This window comes from Cavia porcellus, unplaced genomic scaffold, assembly GCF_034190915.1.
Source record: "Cavia porcellus strain 051 isolate PalLab524CR breed Dunkin Hartley unplaced genomic scaffold, mCavPor4.1 scaffold_25, whole genome shotgun sequence".
In the NCBI taxonomy this organism is placed as follows: domain Eukaryota; kingdom Metazoa; phylum Chordata; class Mammalia; order Rodentia; family Caviidae; genus Cavia; species Cavia porcellus.
The window spans coordinates 4,812,328-4,835,140 of record NW_026947508.1 but is presented as its reverse complement, the minus strand read 5'-3'; the positions used below and the strand labels follow the sequence as shown (position 1 = coordinate 4,835,140).

General features: G+C 58.8%; 1 protein-coding gene across 2 annotated transcripts; it reads right to left on the bottom strand.

The window, feature by feature from the left end:
* Window positions 1-666: 666 nt before the first annotated feature.
* Slc45a1 (solute carrier family 45 member 1) lies at window positions 667-16,734 on the bottom strand. Of its 2 annotated transcripts, none has more exons than XM_003471447.4 (9): window positions 16,577-16,733; window positions 11,603-12,023; window positions 10,978-11,070; window positions 10,103-10,327; window positions 7,917-8,656; window positions 4,671-4,824; window positions 3,812-3,988; window positions 2,851-3,056; window positions 667-1,034 (listed from the first exon to the last, which is right to left on the bottom strand). In XM_003471447.4, the coding sequence occupies exons 2-9, from the start codon at window positions 11,997-11,999 to the stop codon at window positions 768-770; spliced, it is 2,259 nt and encodes a 752-aa protein (XP_003471495.2). In that variant the 5' UTR covers window positions 12,000-12,023; window positions 16,577-16,733; the 3' UTR covers window positions 667-767. The 2 variants fall into 2 exon arrangements, with proteins under 2 accessions (XP_003471495.2, XP_063091516.1); XM_063235446.1 differs by having other exon boundaries at window positions 846-1,034; window positions 3,847-3,988; window positions 16,577-16,734.
* Window positions 16,735-22,813: the final 6,079 nt, after the last annotated feature.

Sequence of the window (22,813 nt, the reverse complement as noted above, 5' to 3'; positions counted from 1 at the left end):
GAGCCAAGCTTTCAGCATGTGGGCCTTTGAGGGACATTTCAGTTCCAAACTCAGCAGACAGGTGGAGGGAAGGAGAGAAGGAGCGATGGCAGAGGAGAGGGAGGATAAATGGAAGGCTGGGCGGATGGGTGGATGGATTGATAGGAGGATGGTGGATGGATGGCAAGGACGGATGGATCAATATGGATGAGTGGATGAACGAATGGAAAGATGGGTGGATGGGTGATGGACAAATGGATGGGAGGATTGATGGGTGCAGGATAGGGAGTGGTCAGTGGATACAAGAATGAACGAGTGGGTGGCAAGCCCTGCACGGCAGCCCTGTGGTGCAGAGTGGGGAATGTGTGGCCCCAGGAGACGGGGTGTCCTTCCCTCAGCACTGCCGGCATCTGGGCTCCCCTGGGGGCGCTGCCCGGTGTGTTGCAGGGTGTTTGCAGCATCCCTGGACAGTGATTGTGTCCTGCCAAGTTGAGTTGTGAGAACCCAAAGCATGGCCAGCCACCAGCAGATGCCCTCCCAGGGGAAGGAAGGGATGGCACCATCACCCAGGACTGAGAAGCACAGGCCCCACCTGACCATCTCCCCTGCCCAAGTCCCGGGGATCAGGGAGTGGAGTCCAGGCCCTGTGACCTTGCACCCGCCCTCTGACAGCTGCTGGAGGCCACAGGCTTTTCTGCTGTCCTTTATTTTACCCAATATTTACATTCCAGGGAGCCCGCCCTCAGGTCTCAGGTGCAGGCACAAGCCCAGAGTCGAGATGGCGGGCATCAGACGTTCAGCAGGAGGGGCTGGTGCTCCTCGTCCCCTGCGTCCCCCGGGGGGATCTCATAGATTACAAACAGAGAAGAATACACACAGCCCAGGAAGGACACGAGACTGGAGAAGTACATCACCCCGCTGGCGCTGCCCACAGCTGAGGTCAGCGGCCCTAGTACCAGGGAGACCAGGATCTGGGCCAGGAAGTACTGGCAGCTGAGCAGGGAGATGTCCACGCCCATGCCGCGCCTTGAGCCATCTGCACTGGACCCTGCGAACTGCCCAGAGGGGAGGCGTGAGCCAGGCTAGGGCAGGCCCCCGCTGGGTGACCGTACCCCCCACTTGTTCCCCTGGGTCATTGGCACAGGGCTCAGCCAGGAGGGCCCCGCGCCCACGTTTGTATTTAGAGAGATGATAACAAAGATCTGTGATCAGCAGGGGAGCACTGGTCACACTCTCACCCGCGTGCTGACCCAGAGAGACCCTGCACTCCTGCAGCCACCCCAAGCCCAGGGCTTAGCACAGCACTGGCCCCGTACCATGGCTACTGAGGTGTCAAATCAGTGCCACCCCAGGACTCTGGCGGGGCCTGTGCCCCTGGTGACCGGTGTCCAGGTCACCCTTGGCCTGCTAAGTCCTGGGGAAGCCTAGGAGCCCCCCGTGAAGGGCCTGTGGGGTACTTCCTGTGGGAAGGGACAATACACTGTTCTGGATGGGGTGACCATCTGCCCAGGGAAGAGGATGTGGGGTCCAGGGGACCAATAGTCCTTGCAGCCACCCTCCATCTCCTGTGCAGCCACCCAGCCCAGAGGGGCAGTCACACACCACCAAAGATATTCGGCCACCCTGACCCAGCGCCCAGGAGATTCCAGTCAGACCCAGGCAACTCAAGCAGGACCGGGCAGCCGGCAAGGGTGCTGGGCACTCAGCACTCAGCAGGGCAGTTTCTTCCCTTCCTGCTCTCCGTCTTTCCTTCCTTCTTTATGTGTTGGGAACTGAACCCAGGACTTGTGCTTGCCAGGCAAAGGACAAGGTCGCTGCCACGGAGGCATACTGCAGCCCTTTCCTTGACTGCTAAGCTGCCCAGGCTACCCTCTAGTGTGTGATCCTCCTGCCTCAGCCTCCAGACCAGCTGAGATGACAGGTGTGTGTCCCCATGCTCAACTAAGCAAGGAGATATTTTAAAGCAGCATTTCCAAATTATTGCAAAAAATGCACGGTGGGAGTTGGGTGTGGTGGTGCACCTGAATTCTAGCACTTCGAGGCTGAGGCAGGAGGGTGACAGGAGGCCAGCCTGGGCTGCATAGTGAGGTTCTGTCTAAAAAAAAATACCCATGGTGGGACTGCTATGCGGTCATCCAAAGGGATGAGGCATGGACGTGGGCTCCCCTAGGCTCAGTTGTGGAACCACTTTGTGGCATTGTCCCTTTGAGGCACAGGTGGTGGCCGCCCTGAGGCCCGATGGCTAAAGGGGTTTTCCTGGGGGTGACATGTGCCTTCACGCTGATTGTGGCGATGGTGGCAGAACCTAAGTGCCCCAAGCCGGCTGAGCCGCATGCTTCCCGGGCTGCGCTGGGGCGTCATGGGGTCATCGCAGCTCACGGCTGGCACGGGGAATTGGCTGGTGTCTTACCCCGCCCAGACATTCAGCACTAACGCTGCCTGTTCTGTCCTGTGTGCTTGTGTGTGGACTCCCAGAGCCTGTGCCACATTCCCCAGACTTTTATTTTCTATTTTGAGACAAGGTCTCGCTACACTACTAAATTACCCAGAAGGCGGGGGATATAAACTCAGCGGCATAGCACCTGCCTGGCAAGCACAAGGTCCTGAGTTCAACTTCTGACTCCAATAAATAAATACAAAATAAATTGCCCAGGATGGGATGCAGTTTGATACCCTTCTGCCTCCGCCTCTTCAGTGCTGGGATTGCAGGCGTGCGTCACCACGCCTGGCTGGTGGAGGCTGTTAAAGGCTCGGCTGCTGAGTCTTCGGTGGGCACAGTCTGGGCTCCTGAGCCTGCCCTGACTGCCACGTGGCCTCCCCTCCCCGGTGGCTGCTGGGGAAGGGCCCGGAGGGGCTGGGCGCGGCGCTCACCGTCTGGCTCTGGTAGTAGTCACACAGCAGTGAGTAGGGCAGCGTGCACAGCGTGGAGAACAGCACCCCGTAGGTGGTGCAGAGCGCCAGGATCACGTAGAGGTTCCTGGAGAGCGTGGCCAGCCCGGTGCCCAGGCCGAAGGCAAGGTAGGCAATGAAGTAGAGGGTGCGGGTGCTCAGGCACCCTTCCAGCTTCTCCAGGAGGGCTGCGGGTGGGCGGGCAGGTGGGGCAGGTGAGGGCCGAGGCTGCATCCCCGCGCTGCCTCCCTGGGCCCCGGACCAGAAGGCACCAAGGGGCTGCAGGACCCAGCTCCCCCTGCCACAGCCCCTCGTCCACTGGCTGGCGTCATCTTTACAGCTGCTGAGCAGCACCGAGTGACCGTGGGGCAGCATGGGGCAGATGGCACAGAGTCACTGCCGTGTCCTGAGGCCACCAGGACCCAACACTGCAGGTGCCCACGCCAGGGACACGTGAGTGACAGCCAGGCCCTCACACTGCCAGGCAGGGCTCCCCCGAGGGCTACACCCGCGCCCACGCTTATGTCCCAGTCTCCCCTGGCCACCTCCCCGCAGAGGGACAGCTGTCTGCTTGGGGCCCAGGCTCACTGGCGGAGAAGGGGACTCAGCGCTGCACACGCCACTTCTTGAGGGCCTTGGAGTTTGAGGTGGGGGTGGGGGGAGCAAGTGGCTCTGGATTTAGAGACAGGAGGACGGAGGATGAGGAGGTATCGAGACGAGATTTTCTGACCGCTGCGCCCGTTCCGGGGCCTGGGCAGCTTGGGGACCTGGCCTGCTGGTTCCCCCTGGCCTGGGTGGACTTGGCCTCCCCCTGGCTGCCAGCCCTGGGATGGGATGGCCGAGACATAAACCTGCCCGCCTGCCCTCCCCGCCCAGCAGCTGTGAGGGCTGGGAAGGGACAGCAGTGCCCCACGCAGGCCCGGTCACCGCGCCCCGCAGGCACCTGAGTAGAGCGCGGCACTGAAGGCGTAGACGCACATGCCCCAGCAGCCCATGGTCACCCCGCTGTTGTACTTCCGGTACTCCTCGGATGCGTGCGGGGCCTTGGGGTCCCCCTGGAACACCACCTCGCCCATGAAGTCGGTGTAGAAGAGCAGCATCCCCTCGAAGGACAGCCAGCCTGGCGGGAGGGCAGTTCTGAGCACCCTGGGGTGCGGGGCACTCTGTACCCCGGGCCCTCGGTCCCCACTTCGGTCTCCAAAGCTTTCTCAGAGCACCGAGCCACTCCCGCTGGGGGAGGGAGGGGTGCACATAGCACCCCCAGCCCTAAGAGGTGACCGGCTGCCCCAGGGGATAAACAGACTCTGTTGCAGTGTGGCCCAGCCTCCCCGTGCGCTCAGCTCACAGCGACCCTGAATTCTCTGCTCTCAGTCCCAGCGCCTCTGACACCTTGAGACCTACAGTGGCCCCGGCCACTTCCACATCGCCTCTCACAGGAGGGGCGACCCTGCATCACCTCAACGCCCAGCGCCCTGGCCACTCAGGGACACCAAAGTTCGGGGACATGGAGGGGTGGAAGGCAAGCAGAGTCCCCGGAGTCCCCTGAACTCAAGGCCCCCCCAGACACAGGAGCTTTAAAATTGGCCATGGTGACACCCAGGCTCCAAGAGGGGGACACGGGAGGAGACAGGGTCTGCCGTTCTGGGGCTGGGACTGCGTGGGTGCCCCCAGCCCAGGGCAGGCTGCGTGTCCCTCTGCTGTGACAGCTGGCTTGCCTGTCCCCCTTGCTGGTGTCCAGAGCTGGGAAGTTGGGGAGCCCCCGAAGCCGGGCCTGCGCCCACCCCGCTCCCCGGCGAGCTCACCCAGGAAGTGGTTGACACACAAGTTGCGCAGGGCCTTGGGCATGTGGCAGATGGTGGCGCAGAGGCGGCGCAGGGACAGGGGCTGCTCGGCCGGCTCTCCGGAGCCTGTCAGCTTGCTCTCATACTTCACGCCGGTGAGCAGGATGTTCGCAACCTGCAGGGCCACAGCGCCGTGAGCGCCCGCTCGGGCCGGGGCCAGGTAGTGGGTGGACCATGCGCCCACCAGGAGAGGCCGGTGGGCCTGAGACCCCCAGCCCCCATGAAGTAGGGCTTCACCGTTCTCTGCCAGGGAACCCAGGTCTGGCCACAAGGGAGGTGCTGATCCTGTGCAGAACAAGAGCCGGGCATGGCGGCACGGGCCGTTACCCGGGCACTGTGGGAGGCTGAGGCAGGAGGATCACCAAGTTTGAGCTCAGCCTCTACAACTCTATGACCTGAGATTCTGTCTCAAAATAAAAATAAAAAGGGCTGGGGATGTAGGTCAGTGCAGAGGCCCTAGGAGAGAAGGAAGGAAGGCAGGGAGGAAGGGGGAAAGGAAGGGAGGATGAGAGGAAGGGGGAAGAGGGGAAGCCGGGCTGACTGCACCTGAACCCAGACATCACAAAGTCCCTTCCTTTCCTCGAGAGTAGGGTGTGAGCAACTGGCTTCACGCTGACTCCCCAACACCACCTGAAACCCCCACTGGGTCCGTGGGGGTCCCAAGTGGCTCCACACCCCACTGTCACAGAATGGAGGCAGCAGGTTCAGGATGGGTTTGTCCTGGGCTCGGGTCATCATCCCCCAAGGAACCTGCCCCTCCTGGAGCTCAGCTTGGGCCTGCGGACTTCAGCTGGGAGCGGACCCCTCGCTCTGCAGTGCAGCCAGCAAGAGATGAAGAGGGGGTACTGCTGGGGCCGTGGGTGTCCCATGGGAAGAGGAAGCAGGAGCCCGACCGGGTTGCCGTCCTGGGATGCCCACCTCGACACCCTGCACCTGCCAAATGATGACTGCTAGACAGCTAAAGCATGGCTGCGTCCCCACAGGACCCCAGGGGAGTCTATATTCAGCTCAAGGTTTGCGCAGGGCAGAGGGGAGAGGTTTTCAGGAACTGTATCAGAGAAGCTGGGCAGAAGTTTGTGACCCAGGACAAGACTCTCCAGGGGTGACAAAAGACCACATCAGTCACTCTGATGTCATCAGAAATGAGGATGACAGCCCAGCATGGTGACACATACCTGTGATCCCAGCACTCTGGGAGGCTGAGACAGGAGGATCACAAGTTCAAGCTCAGCCTGGACCCACCGGCGTGTCTCGTGGGCCTGGCTGCGGCTGGGTGGGCATGTTCAGGGTCAGCCAGCAGAGCCGAGCCCTCACTGGGCCACACGTCCCTCCACCGGGTGTGGGGCTGCCTCCCGACAAACTCAAGGGACGGTTTTGTAGAATTCGTGGTCCACAAACCCCAAGGACCACAGACCTTTCCTCCTGCAATGCTCCCGAGGCTGGCAGAGCACGTAGCTTAGTATGTCTTCTGCTTACTTTCTCTTTCTTCTTTCTCTTTCTCCTGGTTTTTTTTTTTTGTTTGTTTTTGTTTTTTTTTTGTCTTTTTGAGACAGGGTCTCACTGTGCAGTTCAGGCTGGCCTTAGCTCACTTTGTAGCCCAGGCTGGTCTCAAACTCAAAATGATCCTTCTGCCTCAGTCTCCCGAGTGCTGGGGTTACAGGAGTGTACCACCATGCCCAGCCCTTTCGTTCTTTCTTTTGGACAAGCTCTCCAACTGGCCTTGAGCTCACTAGCTGCCGCCGGCTGGTCCTAAACTCCTGGTCTTCCTGCCTCAGAGTCTTGAGTGCTGGGGTGACTGGTGGCCACCACCACACCCAGCATGTGTCCACATCAAATAAGAGAACAACCTTTAACCTTCTTTGGTCTAAAGAAGCCTCCTCAAGGCCATGGTTCTAGAAGCTAGTGAGGCCTCACATATTAGTACACTACTGATAACAACTTGGGCTTCCAGAAGGTTCTGTACCCTTGTGGCACGGGCTACTGCCAGGAGCTCCAGGCCTGGGCAGCCCCCTGGAGGTGGCCAGTGTCAGATGCTAGGAGAGGACCACAAGTGGGAGACCCCAGAAGGCGGCGGGCCACACACTTTGCCATCCTGTTTCCTGAAGGCTCAGATTTGCTGGTGACAGCAAGGGAGAGCTGGTGGTGCAGGGAAAGTTCTAGAAACCAGTGAAAGGAACACAGCGCAGTCTCAGACTTGCCAGAGCAGCACGCCTGCCCAGCAGCCTTTGGGAAGGAAGGCACGGTGTGCACTGACACTGGCAGCTCCTACAGAGCCCCGCCCTAGCGGGTGCCCAGGACACACACTGTCCTCTGCGGCCTGGCCTTCCGACCCCAAATAGCAGGGAGGTCAAGGACCACGAACCCCCCGTGAGGCAGGAGTAGAGCAAGGGCAAGCAGACACCATAGGACAAGAATGGAGAAGCTAGACAGGGCCAGGACGATTATGTCAAAATATCTGAAAACGCGAGGTCATGAGTTCGATCCCTGGTACCAAAAAAATTATAAATAAATAAAAATCTGAAAACCGGAGGGTAATGGTGTCCCCCTCTCCCCCAAGACCGCCAGGCACTTGCAAACCCAAAAGTTCACGGCCCTGGCCTGCATCCGACCTCATTTGCTGTCTTGACCTCCTTCCCAGCCGGCTTTGGGAGCCAAAACACTTCCTCTAAAAATCCTCCCCCTCCCAACGGGTGGGCGGGGTCAGGCACACCATTGGGCTACAACGCCTGTCCATCCCCACGTAGGCCCGCCCACAATCCCATTCCCTGAAAGACTCAGTGCTGCCTCTAGCGAGAGTGGGGAATACTTGTCCCTCGTTGCTCCCTCTCTGCACTAAGCGTCCTGGCTCAGTTCTGTGTTGAGGACACTGAGAACCTGGAAACAGCTCCCCTCAGATTCCCCCATCCGATCACACTGTGGTGACTGGGATTTCTTTCCAGATCCACTGTCCTCCTGGACCATCTCTTTTTTTCCCACTGGAACCCCGGGTCTCCCACCAACGTGCCCTGTCCCCAGCCCTTTTCATTTGTTTTGATTTTTGAAACAGGGACTCTCTAAGTTCCCAGGCTGATCCTCCTGCCTCAGCCTCCCTAGTAGCTGGGACTGCAGTGTGCACCCTGGTGCCTGGCAGCCTTGATCACCCACCTGTCATCTAACTGTAAGGCGGGGGGGGGGGGGCAACTGGACTTTCCCACCCTTGGCTTTTACCTGTTGGCTGAAGGTCACATTTCTTCTCCTGCTCGTTTCAGGGCCGCCTCCCCCAGCAGCATCGGGGAGGGCCAAGCTCTGGGGTCTCTTCAGGATCCCGGAGGCCCGAGGCTTGGGGGCATCCAGGGACCCCACCCTCAGCACGTCCCCATCGCCGAAGGCCAGGCTGCCGTCCCTGCGGTCCAGCAGCCCCCGGTCCTGATGGTAGAAGCCCTCTGGGGCCCGGGGGAAGCTGACGCTGATGGCCTGGCGGGGGACGCTGGCCGGGAGGGCCAGATAGTGGTCCTGGGCCCCCGTGAAGCAGTCGATGAGGACGCTGTCTATGTTGGAGGTGCCAAAGGAGGATGCGAACTCGCTGATGCCTGTCAGGGAGCTGTCCCTGCTGATGAGGCTGCCATACTTCGGTGTGAGCGGGCTGGGCGGGGAGATGGGCGTGGAGAAGCTGGCGTAGAGGCCGGGGGCCTCGTGGGCAGGGAGGCCCTCACCCCCAGTGTCTCCCTCCTGCGGGATGGGTGGTGACGGGGGCAGCGGGAGGCTGGGGCTCTTCATGCTTGGCCTCTTCTCCCCCGGGGGCTGCAGTGGCTGCTCAGGGATGCTGACCAGGGTCAGCACTGTGGTGATGCTCAGGGTGACTGCGGTGAAGATGTAAATGACGCGGAGCTGGCCCCCCAGCGCTCTCCCAAAGCCGGTTCTGTCCCAGTGGATTCCGCCAACTACATAGCCAAACCCTCCACCCAGACCTGGAGAGAAAAGCGGGGGTCAGCGCCCACCAGGGGCGGCCAGGGAAACTGGCTGTGCGCCTCAGAAGGATAAAGCCACAAGGTCCCCCCAGGGGTCGGGGCGCAGTGTCTGTCCCACCTCACCCCCCAAACGAGAACTGGGACTTGGATGTCTGCCATGGTGACGTGTGGCCCTGGAGCACACACCCACGCCTCCTCTGTGACCCCGATGTCCACTGTGTGTGGCCAGTGGGAAGCAGTTCTGGAAGACCATCTCCTGTGACAACCCGTAGAGAATTAGGGGAGCCCTGTCTCTCGGGGGAAACTAAGGCAGGAGGCCAGAAACCATAGGCAGAGCAAGGCCAAGTGAGCAGCACAAAGCCACGGACATTTTGACAGTCTCCCTCAGCCTGTCTGGTTTGTCCCTGGCCCCTGGGAGCGCCCTTGAAGCCTCCATAGGCCCAGAGACAGACACAGATGTGCGTGCACAGAATGTCACTGAACATGTGCACCGCTGACCCCGTCCTCCGGGTTCTATGTCTTTGGACTGAACATCTTCAGAAAAAATCCTCTCTCTTTTGGACATGAATAGACTTTCTTCCCTGTCTTCCCAAAACAACACAGTAAAGCAACTTTTTGCATAGCATGCGTACCATATTAAAACATTATAAGTAACCTAGAGGTTAATTAAAGTACTGTCTTAGGGAGGAGGGTCTAGGTTACACGTGTGTTCTGCACCTTTTCCCTCTTTTTTGGTAATTGGGGTCGAACTCACGACCTCGTGCTTGGCAGGTAAACACTTATGCTGCTAAGCTAAATCCCCACCCTTTTATTTTTCTTCCCTTGTTTTTCTTTTTCTTTTTTTTTTTTTTTTTGAGACAGGATCTCAGTATTCCAGGATTGGTCTTGAAGTCACCATGTATTCCAGGCTGGCCTTGAACTCACAGCAATTCTCCTGCCTCAGCCTCCTGCGTGGTGGGATTACAGACAAACGCTGTCACAGCCAGTCTGGGACGTTTAAATAGAGTTGGGCACCTGAAGATTTTGGTATTTGCAGGAAGTCCCAGAACCACGTCCCCCTGGCATGGAGGCCCGGCTGGACACACTCATTACACAAACATGTGTGCCCGCACGGATAGTGCTATGTTTGGGATATATTTTTTAGTCACTTGTATGTTTATCTATACGTTTGAATTTCACTGTCCTCAGGATTGAACTCACCATGTCTGCCCTAGCCACATTCTCAGCCCTTTAAAAATACTTTTAAAATTTTTGAGTTGTTAAGTTGGCCAGGCTGGGTTCAAACTTGCAACCCTCCTGCCTCAGCCTCCCAAAGTGCTGGGATTCCTGGCCTGTGCTCCCCACTGGCTTCATTAACTTCGTTTAACTCACGAGTGGAGGAGGGGTCCTCCAGTGTGTGTATCTGACAAACGCAGCCCTGTGTCCTTGAGTGCGGGGGACACTCACCCGCCAGGAGGGCGTGGATGTTCAGGCCGCGGTCCTGGTCCGCCGGGCCGCACACGTCCATCATGTAGGCGTGGCTGGGGTTGTCAGCCGAGTCGGCGCTGAAGTCCATCAGCACCACGCCGCACACAGTCAGCAGGATGCCCCACTTGTGGCTGGTGGCCGTGTCAGCCAGGGCCGTGCCGATGTCTCTGCCATTCAGCAGGAGCGAGAGGCCCAGCAGCGCCCCTGGAAGCAGAGTGATGGGGTCACCTGGGCCTCGCAGACCCGCTGTCCCCCACAGTCTACTGCCTGAGCCTAGAACCCGGGACTCGGAATCCTGCTGCACCCAAGTGGGCAGAGCCTGAGGGACGGTCACTGCAGGGCAGGGGGTGTCCTGAAGCCACAGGCGGGAAGGAGGTGGCTTTGGGGCGCCCACTTGCCTAATGTGCAGCGCTGCGGACTGGGCGCAGGGCCTCTGCACTGGGCTGCGTCTGCGTCTTCAACCCCTTTTTCCCCTTTTGATCTTGAGACAGGGTCTTGCTAAACTGCCGCGTTGCCCAGGCTGGACTCAAATTTGGACTCATCCTGTCTCAGCCTCCCAGCGTGCTGGCATCACAAGCATGCACCACCATGGCCGGCTTTAACTCATTAAAAACGTGATCAAAATGATTTACTCTCAGGGTTGACCAGGGCGGCATTGGGGCTCCCCGCCACCCCAAAAGCTAAAGCTTTAGTCATGACTTTTTTTTAACATCTTCTTAAAAGGAAATAGTTGGGGTTGCTTCGTTTTCCTTTCCTCTCCCTTCCTTTTCCTCTCTCTTCCTCTCCTCTTTCTCTCCTCTCGTTTCTGCCTGCCTCTTTTCCTTTTGTGCTTTTGTGTCCATGCCAAAACAGACCTATTGCCAGCACAAGAATGAAAGGGCGTCTCCTTCCAAACCTTGAGGTACACCGGTCACTCCAAGCGCCCAACAGAGGCTGCAGCAGGAACCCTGAAACAGAGCAGGCGGGGTCACAGGGAGGTCCCCGGGCACCTGGAGACACCCCGAGGCTCCTGCCCCAGCGCCTCAAAAGCTTAAGACTCTGAGAGAACTCGGAGTCCGCAGCAAAAGAATCACTCAGCATCTCTCAGCTTTTCCACCTGGACCCTGAAGGCACCAAGCAGCCAGGTCCTTCTTTGGAAGTTCATGAAATTCTAAGTGCTCTGGGACCCAAACCCCACTGAGCTCTGTTGCTTGGATCTTCCTGTAACAGCATGGTAGCACAGTCCTTGAGCTGGCTCAGTTCCTGTTCTGTTACCTGCTTTAGATAAAAGAACTTAAGGATGGAAGAGCCACACCTGTTTTCCTACAGCCCCACAATAACTGGGGGATCTTAAGCCTTGTTTCTCCCTTGTCCTCGGGGAAGCTTCCATAAACACCTGGAATCTTCCAGAAGCTTCCAGAAACATCTGGAATCTTCCAGAAGCTTGTAGAATGTTTTGAGTCTTCCAAGCCATATGTCTGGGGCTGAGCTGGGGCTTACCGAGGATGGGGCTGATGAACCACACGAGGCTGTAGAGCTGGTCGGGCAGGCCCATCTGCAGCAGCACTGGTGTCACATATGCCGTCTCCATGGCATAGCTGAACTCGATGCCAAACAGGACACAGCCGTTGAAGAGCAGCTCCCGGAAGGACCTTTGGGGGTGCAGGTCCCCAAAGTCCACCCGCTCGATGGGACAGGGGGTGTTGGGCGGTGGGGGCGGGGAGGGCCGGATGCACTTCCTTCTCTTGGGGTGCCGTTTGAAGTTGTTGGCCCGGTGGCTGATGTGACGGGTCACGGAGCCTGAGTAGGCCGAGACCTGCGACCTCCAGAAGTCCTGGGCAGCCACGCCGGGCAAGAGTGCCTCTCCCGGAGGGGTGCCGCTGGCCGGGGGGATCATGGCAGCGGGGGCTGCTGGGCGTCCCTGTGAGGAAAGCCGGGGTGGGCGACAGTTACCCCACCAGGGCCTGCACCACCTTGGGGTGCTGTGGCCCCTGCGCGCCCGCCACCCTGCTCCCCGGGGAAGAGCTGAGGTGACCGCCCTACACCTCAAGGTGGATGCTATCTCCGAGCTGAGCTCAGTGCCCCATCCCCACCCCACCTGGGAGGGGCAGCCGGAGCTCTGTAGGTGACCTCAGTCACTGTACAACGGCCACTCACAGGCCCAGGATGCCCAGAAGCCCATTTCCAGGGCCAGAGATAGGGACAGCAGGCAGGTGACCAGACACCCACTTCTGGGGAGGGGACAGCCATCCCTCACAGATGGACAGTCACGCTGGACGCTGGTCCCTAACACTTGTATTTAACCCTCTGGGGAGGCTCAAGACCTGCTCTCTCTCTCTCTCTGTCTCTGTCTCTCTCCTTCTTTCTTTTTTGGGTACTGGGATTGAACCCAGGGCCTTTGTCTGGTTTGGGTTTTTTAGCACTGGGGATCGAACACACAACCTCACACTTGCCAGGCAGGCGCTTATGCCACTGAGCTAAACCCCCGGCCTGAACCAGGGCCTCCGCCCTGGGCGACATCCCCAGCCGTCTTCTGTGTCTGAGGCGAGGTCTCACTAAGTCTGCTCTGGAACTTGGCGATCCTGCCTCAGCCTCCTGAGTGCTGGGTTCCTGACCCCGGCTGAGCAGGCTGGACGTGAGCCCTTTCCTTTGGCCTCAGCTGGACACAAGCCAGGTTAAAATGCTCTCTTTAGAGAAATAGGGCTGGGGCGTGGCTCTGGGGGAGAAGCTCTCCCAGCAGGCAAGAGGCCCTGAATTCCACCAATACGATAACAAAAGAAATAAAGTGAAGGGGTGAGAAGCAGACACATCCCCCATTTTAATGCATTTATTTTGAGCAACTCCCGCTGAGCCCTAACCTAGGTGGCTTTGCAGGTGCTACAGCCTAGGCGCCCTCCCCGCCCCTGAGCCCCTGTCCCAGACACCTGCCCCTGTGCCTGAAGCTGCCTTGGAACAGGGCAGGTCACCAACACCAAAGGAGCAGCATCCTAACCAATGGCCATTTCCTAAGCCCAGGGACAGAAGCCATGGCATCCGGGGACGGAGACAGAGCCAGGCCCGAGCAGGAGGCTCCCGCCCTCCCTGACCTCCGGGACAGAGCCCACTGTCTGCGCCATGGCAGCATTCCTGGGGACAGGGCCCCGAGCCAGGACAAACTCCCCAACATTCAGGGGTCTCCCGATGACAATGGTTATCATATCCCAAGCCAAAGAGGACAGGCTTTTTGCAGAGTTAGTCTTAAGCTTCGGACATGAGCCATGACATGAGTCTGCTATTCCACTTTCCGTCCCAGAGGCTGGCAGGTAGCTTCTTTCTGAGTCACTCTGATATTTCATGCTGCAAGAACTCTATCCTAGACCCTCACCACCCTAGAGATCCTTCAGAAGATGCCAGTGGTAGAAATGATTTGTCCTAGGTACACCTTGGCAAGATTCAGAAAAGGAGAAATAGCTCATCTATTCATTCACTAACATCCATCCATCCATCCATACATCCATCTACCCATCCATCTGTGCATCCATCCATCTACCTACCCATCCATCCATAGGTCCATCCATCCATCCATCTGTGCATCCATCCATCTACCTACCCATCCATCCACAGGTCCATCCATCCATCCATCTGTGCATCCATCCATCTACCTACCCACCCATCCATAGGTCCATCCATCCATCCATCCATCCATCCATCCATCATCCACCCACACACCCACCCGTCCGCCACCCACTCACCCCCCCCTTTGACCCACACACCCATCTACTCATCCCCCACCTCCCTCACCTCCACTTGCTCATCGGTGTGTGTCAGATCCACTCAGCACACTCACAGGTTCACCCAACCTGTCCATTCACTCACTCGTCCAAGGCACTGAGATCACAGACATAAAATAAAGGCGTAGTTCTTATCCCTAAATTGGGTGAGAAAGTGGAGGAAAGGGGTTCTACTGGGAATTCCTCATGTAAAACGGAGAGGAAGGCAGTCGTTCCTGGCACCCCTTGTGATCTCAGCACTCTGGGAGGCAGAGGCAGGAAGATGCAAATTAGAGCCAGTTGTGGTGGTGCACCCTTGTGATCCCAGCACTCAGGAGGTTGAGACAGGAGGAGGACGGTTCCAGGTTCAACCTGGGGTTACAAAGGAGTCCAAGTGAGCTCAAGGCTGTCCTGAACTGCGCAGTGAGACCTTGTCTCAGAAAAAAAAAGTTCAAGTTGGAGCTCAGCCTGGGTAACAGACCCTGCAGGGCCTTATCTCCGGAAAGAAAGAGGCTCAGCGCAAAGGCCCTGGGCTCAGTTCCCAGTTGCCCGAGCGTCTTGTCGCAGGCCTCAGACTCGGTGGGGTGGGGAGAGCTAAGGCCACAGGGGGGCACTCGCTGCCGACCAGGGCCTTGCAGCCTTAATATGAGCCGGGTTTTACCCTGAGGTGCCGGGATGACACAGCCGGATTCTCCCTGCTCACTTCTAAACATGACTCATCTCGTGACCTTAGACAAATGCCACTCTCTCCGGTAAAACAGGAACAGATGGACCTACGCGTGCCGCAGACGAGTGACGGCACTTAAAATACAGTGCGGGTCGGGTCACACCAAGGGTAAACCTGGAAAGCCACGCTCGCTGGTGCTTCCATTCGCCAGCCCAAGTGCTGGCCAGAGCGGTGACCCTCCTGAGACTCAGCAGTGACCTGAGTCTCCCCTGGAGTTTCATTCACAAAAGCTCAGAGATGGAGCCCGGGGTCTCTCTGAACTGCCCACACGGCCCTTACACTTGCCATCCTCCTGCCTCAGCCTCCTGAGTAGCTGTGGCTACAGGCGTGCAGCACCACAGCAGCAAGAGAGAAGCTTCTCCACCCTGCTCAGATGGAAGTGTGGGAGCCCAGCTCTGCCTGCATCCGGACGGCTCTGAGCGCCCACCCAGCACCTAAAACGCAACTCACAGCTCAGTGCAGCGGAGGGAGGTGCCGGCAGCCAGCCCAGCTGCTGGTGCTGGCATCTGGATCGCTGGTACTGCCGGGTGAGCAGCAAGTCCGTGCCGAGGGACCACCCTCCGGTGCGACGGTCAGCATCAGCAGTTTTACTTAATAATATGTAGATCTGAGCATCCTTATTAATATATTTTCTAAAAGACATATTTTACTTTTTATTTTTGTTACTGGGATTAGAACTCAGGACCTTGCATTTGGCAGCCAAGTGCTGTATCCCCTGAGCTCTATGCCCAGCCCAAGACGTATTTATTTTAAAGGAATATCTTCTAAAAGGAGAATTTTTTTTTTTCTTTTTGAGACAGGGCTCACCATGCAGTTCTGGCTGGCCTTGAGCTCACTTTGGAGCCCATGTTGGTCTCAGACTCACAGCAATCCTCCTGCCTCAGCCTCCCAAGTGCTAGGATTACAGAAGTACGCCACCACACCCAGCTTAGAAGAGTATTTTTTTTTCTTTCTTTCTTTTTATCGGTACCGGGGATCGAACTCATGACCGCTGCTTGCAAGGCAGGTGCTTATGCCTCTGAGCTAAATCCCCAGCCCTAAAAATACATTTTTAATGTTATGATCCAACAGGTGAATACGAAATAGAACTTCAATACACTAACTCGGTCACAGCCGACCACCTGCATTACACTGCACAGATATTTAATCAAAGGGAAATACGGGTCCTGACACCCTCCAGCGTCTACACTGGCACCCATCGGGCTTCCACAATCCCAGTGGTGTTTAAAGGAATGGATCCCAGCCAGGCATGGTGGAGCGTGTCTTGTGAACCCAGCATTCTGGGAGGCTGAGGCAGGAGGACCAGATTCCAGCCCAGTCTGGGTAATTTTATGAATTAGCAAGACCCTGTCTCAGAGAGATATAAAGGACTGGGGTGTGCGCAGGCCCTGGGCTCAGCACCCAGCACTACAGGTATGGACAAGTGCCTCCTTCAGACTCTCACGGATGCCTCCACAGCTCCAGCTCCTGATTAGTAGCGACCAGCGATGCCCACTAGGGTGCGGAGAATGACCCTGCTGTGACCAGAGCCGCTTCCCGTTGCCTGCCTGCCCGCCCCTCCCGGTGGCACCCAGCTCTCCAGGCCGAGATCTTGAGGGGCTTCCCTCCCCCCATCACCCCCAATTTAAGACCCCAAGGGTCTGGCAGGTCACTCTGGGGCCTGGGCATACCCGGCTGGTGCCCAGGGCCAGCCTGACCTGGCCAGCAGCGCTGGGCTCCACCGCCTCTGGGCGCCGAGGCTGCGGGCCGCAGGGGAGGAAGGGGCCGAGCTCGGCCTCCGCCTGGTGACCCCGGAGGGCGGGAGCCGGTGCCCCGAGCTGGTGACAGTGGCCTGGGCTGGAGCGGCTGCGCCTCGGGGGACACCGGCCCGCCAGGCCGGAAGGGACCTGGGCCTGGGCCGCGCCTCCGGGCCCGCGGTGTCGCCAGCCAGGGCCGCGGGAACAAAGGTCTGCGCGCCGGCCTGGGGCCGCCCGGGGCCCACGCGCGCCCGCCCGGTACCTGTGGGTGCGGCCCGGCGCATCCCTCGGCTCCTGCGGTCCCGGTCCCGGTCCCGGTCCCGGTCCGGTCCCCCACCGCCCCGGTCCTGGCGGCGCCGCAGCCTCGAGGGGAGGGGCGGTGACGTCACCGCATCCCGCGCAGAGCATCGTTAAAGCGGCGGGGACCGGACCGGGACGGACCGGACCGGACCAGGCGCTGCCCCAGGGCATCTGGGGACGCACTGACCTGGAAGCCGAGCCCACACGGCCGGGGCCGCGGCTGGGCTTTGATTCCCCCTTAAAGTAGGGGCCTCGGGGTATGTCCACCTGGAGATCAACACTGTGCGCCCCAAGGTCGCCCCGCGGGCACTAGGGGCTGTCAGCGCTCCCCCAATTCTCCTGCTCACTCATCATGCTCACCTGGTGCCCGTGCTGTGCTACCACTATTTTAGGGGTGCAGCAGGGCCCCCAGAGTCCCTGCCCCGTGGAGCAGCACTTCAGGGGCACAGATGCAGATTACACGGAGCGGAATGGGTAGCTTGAGAGACAGAGCTGCTTCCCCAGGCACAGGACCCCCTGGCTGGGGGACCCAGGCCCAGCTGCATCACGGTGACTGCGCAGGGCGGGGCTTCAAAGTCCTAAAAGGAGGTTTTAGATGAAAGTTCCTGCGGGGTGGGGGGTAGGGTACAGCTTGGCAGCACAGCGCCTGCCTGGCAAGGGCAGGGTCCCAAGTTCCGTTCCTAGTGCAAAAAAAAGAAAAACGGCCAGGCATGGTAACACACTCCTGTCACCCCAGCACTCGGGAGGCTGAGGCAGGAGGATCATTGTGAGTTCAAGGCCAGCCTGCACTGCATAGTGAGATCCTGTCTCAAAACAAAACAACCCCCCCAAAACCCTCAAAAAACCCCCAAGCACAAAACACAACAGCAAGAAAAAATTTCCTTTTAATTTTGTTTAGCCCCCGTAGACCATCCTTGTTTAACCCTTCCAAGGTCGGAGGAGCACGTGTTTTCTCCTCCTGTGTGACGAGGCCTCCAGTCACCAGGCCTCCCCAGGACGCAGCGCAGACAGAGGTGACAGAGCCACAGCGGTGGGCTCTGACCTGATTGGGAGACCCTCGGCATCGGTGCGGGGAGGACGCGGAGGCTTTGGCGCTGAGGTCGGGGCAGGGCGCCGGCTCCCAGGAGCCTGCAGGTTCCATTGAACCGTGGACCCGGCCGGCTGGGCCGGCGTCCACCAGGGGGCGGCAGAGTCCACGGAGTGGGCCTGGACCCGGGTGGCTGCGTCCTACTGGATTGGTTCTTCTTCCTTCGCCCGGGGCCTTAAACTGAGCTGCTCCCCGCCCTTTGCTATTTTTATTTTGTGATAGGTTCTCACTAAGTTATGAGGTTGCCCAGGCTGGACTTGAATTTGGGATCCTCCTGCCTCAGCTTCCCCGAGTGCTGGGATCGAAGGTGTGCACTGCCACACCCGGCTCATATGGAAGATTTACCCAAACAATCGTCATGTTATGAAATGTGCCTCGTCCTTCGTCCTTCGTGCCAGTCCTTCCTGAGCCTGAGCCAGGAGGGGGAGAGGAGGGAGGAAAGATGGGCTGAAGGCGGCTGGGAGACCAGCCATGCCGGGGTTCAGCCCTTCTCGGGGTCCCTCTGAAGCTCGCACGTGCAGAGCCTAGCCTCCATGCACGTGCATGGAGATGGCTGGAGATGGGGGTAGGCTCCCCCCAAACCCACAGAGACCTCGCACGCAGGACTTGGCGGTCCAGCGCCCGGAACGGCAGAGGCCGAAGGCTCCCTGGGCCGGGGTCCCGGTAAACTGCAGGGCGTCTCTGCCTGCATGACGGTGCTCAACTGTAATCCCAGCACCGTCGGAGGCTGAGGTGGGAGGGTCACAGAGGCCAACCCAGTCTTGGCAACTTAGCCACGCCACGAGCCCTTACAATAAAAAGGGCTGGCACGAAGCTCAGGGCGAAGGCTCGGGGCTTGATCTTCCTGCGGCGGAGCACCGAGCAGTGCAGCCCAGCCTGAGTTCAGATGGGCAGAGGTTGTCCGTGGTACCGCTGTGCTCCAGGCAGCATCCAGCCCTGTGCTGGGATTTGTCACCTTGGCAACGCAGTCCCCGCCCTGGGGCAGCTGCCGACAGCGGGCACCCCTGGGAGCCTGGGGGCTGGGTGGCTGAAACCTGGGGGATCCAGCCTCGGGCTGCACCGGTCGGCTGAGCCTGAACCGCCAGCTCCCGGCCTTACAACGTCATTCTAATCCCGCGCCTTGACCAGTCGGGAATCGTGGATTCGTGATTCTTACTGTATGAGACATTGAACCAGTGGAGGGCACGGTGCAAGGGATTGTGCGGTGATTTCTTGCACACAACACCCACTAGTGGGTCTGGGTGGCCTGCTTTGTCACCCCAGGTCCCTGCCCTTGATTATGTACCTTTCTGCTCTCAGCTCCTGCCAAATAATTATCACCTGGGGAGGCTGAGGCAGGGGGACCAAAGTTTCAAATCCTACCTGGGCAACTTAGCCAGGCCTTCTCTCAAAACAGGAAAGTAAGGCGGGGCTGGGATTGGGCTCGGTGTGCGCTTCGGGTTAATCCTTCCTGGGCTTTCCCTCTGATGTGAGTCTTAGTTTGGGCTCCCCCAAAGCCGGTGGCTCACTGGAAAGGGACCCAGGAGCAGGGAGCAGGTTGGATAGAAGGGAGGAGCGGGGCTGGGCAGGCAGCTCAGTGGTGGAGCACTGGCCGACAAGCAGGAGGCCTGGGTCACCGGTGTGGCCGCCTCCAGCTTCGGCCTGCTCGGAACTTATCACTCATGAGGCCCAAGGTCCCGGCACCGGCATCTTCCCCTGGCAGCCTGCATGGCAGGAGGTGAGGGGCACCAATCTCCTGTCTGGGGGCCCCACCCTCGTGACCCGGCCACCTTGGAAGTTCCCGTGTCCAACACCATCGCATCGGGGAGCAGGGCCAGTGTGTTAGTGGGGACACCAGTGTTCAGCCTGTAGTTCTTCGCAGGGACCCTCTCGGGTGGGAGAGGTGGTCACGGCTGGGGACCCCCAGGGGGCACTGACGGCCCTGGGTCTGTGGGCAGCTCGGGCAGCTGTGACAAAAGCCAGGCGGCTCCAAGAGCGGACTGTGCCTTCTGGAAGCGTGCAGGGTTCCACTGGCGACCCCCGCAGAGGCAGGTGGTGGCCTCCCTCCGTGACCTCACAATGTTGCTAGGTAGGCGAGATTCCCACCACCACGACCCGGCAGCTGCACTCCGTGGGGCTGGAGCTCAGGGGACACAGTCCCATCCACGGCGGTGACAAAGCTCAGCGGCTTGGGACGGGGACTGTCACTGGTGGGGACACTGTCACCGGGCCAGCTCAGCCCACTGCGGCTGAGCAGCCCTCAGCAGCTTGTGCTAACGTCCGTTCCTACACTCGAGGATTTAGGGCAGCCTTTTAAAACGCTTTGTCTTCTCCCTTGTTTATCTTCCTTTCCTGGCTTTGTGGGGGCTGTGTGTCTGCAGTGCCTTTTTAGGGCTGTGTAGCTCTCCCTGGAGCAAAGTGATCTGACATGTTTGTACAGGCGTCAGTCTGTCCTCAGGTCCTTGACTGCTAATACAATGAGGCGGTTGTGAGTATGCTGCCAGAGACAAAGGTAAGCTGAACCCGGGCGGGATATTCGCTCACACATGGAAGCAGAGGCTACAGGGAGGAAGTGGATATCGTTCACCTGGAGCAGGTAGGGTCACAAACGGGGCCCAGGGCACCTATGCAGCCTCAATCTTCAAGCAATGGGACCTCTACATGGCACTGCGGCTCATCCCGCGGCCATGTGGCCGAACTGGAAATACCAGGACAGTAACATGACACTTGGGGGTCCCTACAGGTTTGCTAAACGGTGGCCTACACGGCCCTCGAAAACTGTGACCAAAACTGTGTGTACTGTGAGGATAAAGGCCCTAAAATGCCTTTGTCACTCATTTCCCCGTGTCGTCTATGTGTATCAGGGCCCTGTGTCCCTCTGTCTTTCCCCGTGTCGTCTATGTGTATCAGGGCCCTGTGTCCGTCTGTCTTTCCCCGTGTCGTCTATGTGTATCAGGGCCCTGTGTCCCTCTGTCCTTCCCCTTGTCGTCTATGTGTATCAGGGCCCCGTGTCCCTCTGTCTGTCCCCGTGTCGTCTATGTGTATCAGGGCCCTGTGTCCCTCTGTCTTTCCCCATGTCGTCTATGTGTATCAGGGCCCCGTGTCCCTCTGTCTGTCCCCGTGTCGTCTATGTGTATGAGGGCCCCGTGTCCCTCTGTGTTTCCCCATGTCGTCTATGTGTATCAGGGCCCTGTGTCCCTCTGTCTGTCCCCGTGTCGTCTATGTGTATCAGGGCCCTGTGTCCCTCTGTCTTTCCCCGTGTCGGCTGTGTGTATCGTGGCCCTGTGTCCCTCTGTCTTTCCCCGTGTCGTCTATGTGTATCAGGGCCCTGTGTCCCTCTGTCCTTCCCCGTGTCGTCTGTGTGTATCAGGGCCCTGTGTCCCTCTGTCCTTCCCCGTGTCGTCGGTGTGTATCAGGGCCCTGTGTCCCTCTGTCTTTCCCCGTGTCATCTGTGTATATCAGGGCCCTGTGTCCCTCTGTCTTTCCCTGTGTCGTCTGTGTGTATCAGGGCCCCGTGTCCCTCTGTCTGTCCCCGTGTCGTCTATGTGTATGAGGGCCCCGTGTCCCTCTGTCTTTCCCCGTGTCGTCTATGTGTATCAGGGCCCTGTGTCCCTCTGTCTTTCCCCATGTCGTCTATGTGTATCAGGGCCCCGTGTCCCTCTGTCTGTCCCCGTGTCGTCTATGTGTATCAGGGCCCTGTTTCCCTCTGTCTTTCCCCATGTCGTCTATGTGTATCAGGGCCCTGTGTCCCTCTGTCTTTCCCCATGTCGTCTATGTGTATCAGGGCCCCGTGTCCCTCTGTCTGTCCCCGTGTCGTCTATGTGTATCAGGGCCCCGTGTCCCTCTGTGTTTCCCCATGTCGTCTATGTGTATCAGGGCCCCGTGTCCTTCTGTCTTTCCCCATGTCGTCTATGGGTATCAGGGCCCCGTGTCCCTCTGTCTGTCCCCGTGTCGTCTATGTGTATCAGGGCCCTGTTTCCCTCTGTCTTTCCCCGTGTCGTCTATGTGTATCAGGGCCCTGTTTCCCTCTGTCTTTCCCCGTGTCGTCTATGTGTATCAGGGCCCTGTGTCCCTCTGTGTTTCCCCATGTCGTCTATGTGTATCAGGGCCCCGTGTCCCTCTGTGTTTCCCCATGTCGTCTATGTGTATCAGGGCCCCGTGTCCCTCTGTGTTTCCCCGTGTCGTCTATGTGTATCAGGGCCCCGTGTCCCTCTGTCTGTCCCCGTGTCGTCTATGTGTATCAGGGCCCTGTGTCCCTCTGTCCTTCCCCGTGTCGTCTGTGTGTATCGTGGCAATGTGTCCGTCTGTCTTTCCCCGTGTCGTCTATGTGTATCAGGGCCCTGTGTCCCTCTGTCTTTCCCCGTGTCGTCTATGCGTATCAGGGCCCTGTGTCCCTCTGTCTTTCCCCGTGTCGGCTGTGTGTATCGTGGCCCTGTGTCCCTCTGTCTTTCCCCGTGTCGTCTATGTGTATCAGGGCCCTGTGTCCCTCTGTCTTTCCCCGTGTCGTCTATGCGTATCAGGGCCCTGTGTCCCTCTGTCTTTCCCCGTGTCGGCTGTGTGTATCGTGGCCCTGTGTCCCTCTGTCTTTCCCCGTGTCGTCTATGTGTATCAGGGCCCTGTGTCCCTCTGTCCTTCCCCGTGTCGTCTGTGTGTATCAGGGCCCTGTGTCCCTCTGTCCTTCCCCGTGTCGTCGGTGTGTATCAGGGCCCTGTGTCCCTCTGTCTTTCCCCGTGTCATCTGTGTATATCAGGGCCCTGTGTCCCTCTGTCTTTCCCTGTGTCGTCTGTGTGTATCAGGGCCCTGTGTCCCTCTGTCTTTCCCCGTGTCGTCGGTGTGTATCAGCGCCCTGTGTCCCTCTGTCTTTCCCCGTGTGGTCGGTGTGTATCAGGGCCCTGTGTCCCTCTGTCTTTCCCCGTGTCGTCTATGTGTATCGTGGCCCTGTGTCCCTCTGTCTTTCCCCGTGTCGTCTATGCGTATCAGGGTCCTCTATCCCTCTGTCTTTCCCCGTGTCGTCTATGTGTATCGTGGCCCTGTGTCCCTCTGTCTTTCCCCGTGTCGTCTATGTGTATCAGGACCCTGTGTCCCTCTGTCCTTCCCCATGTCGTCTATGTGTATCAGGGCCCTGTGTCCCTC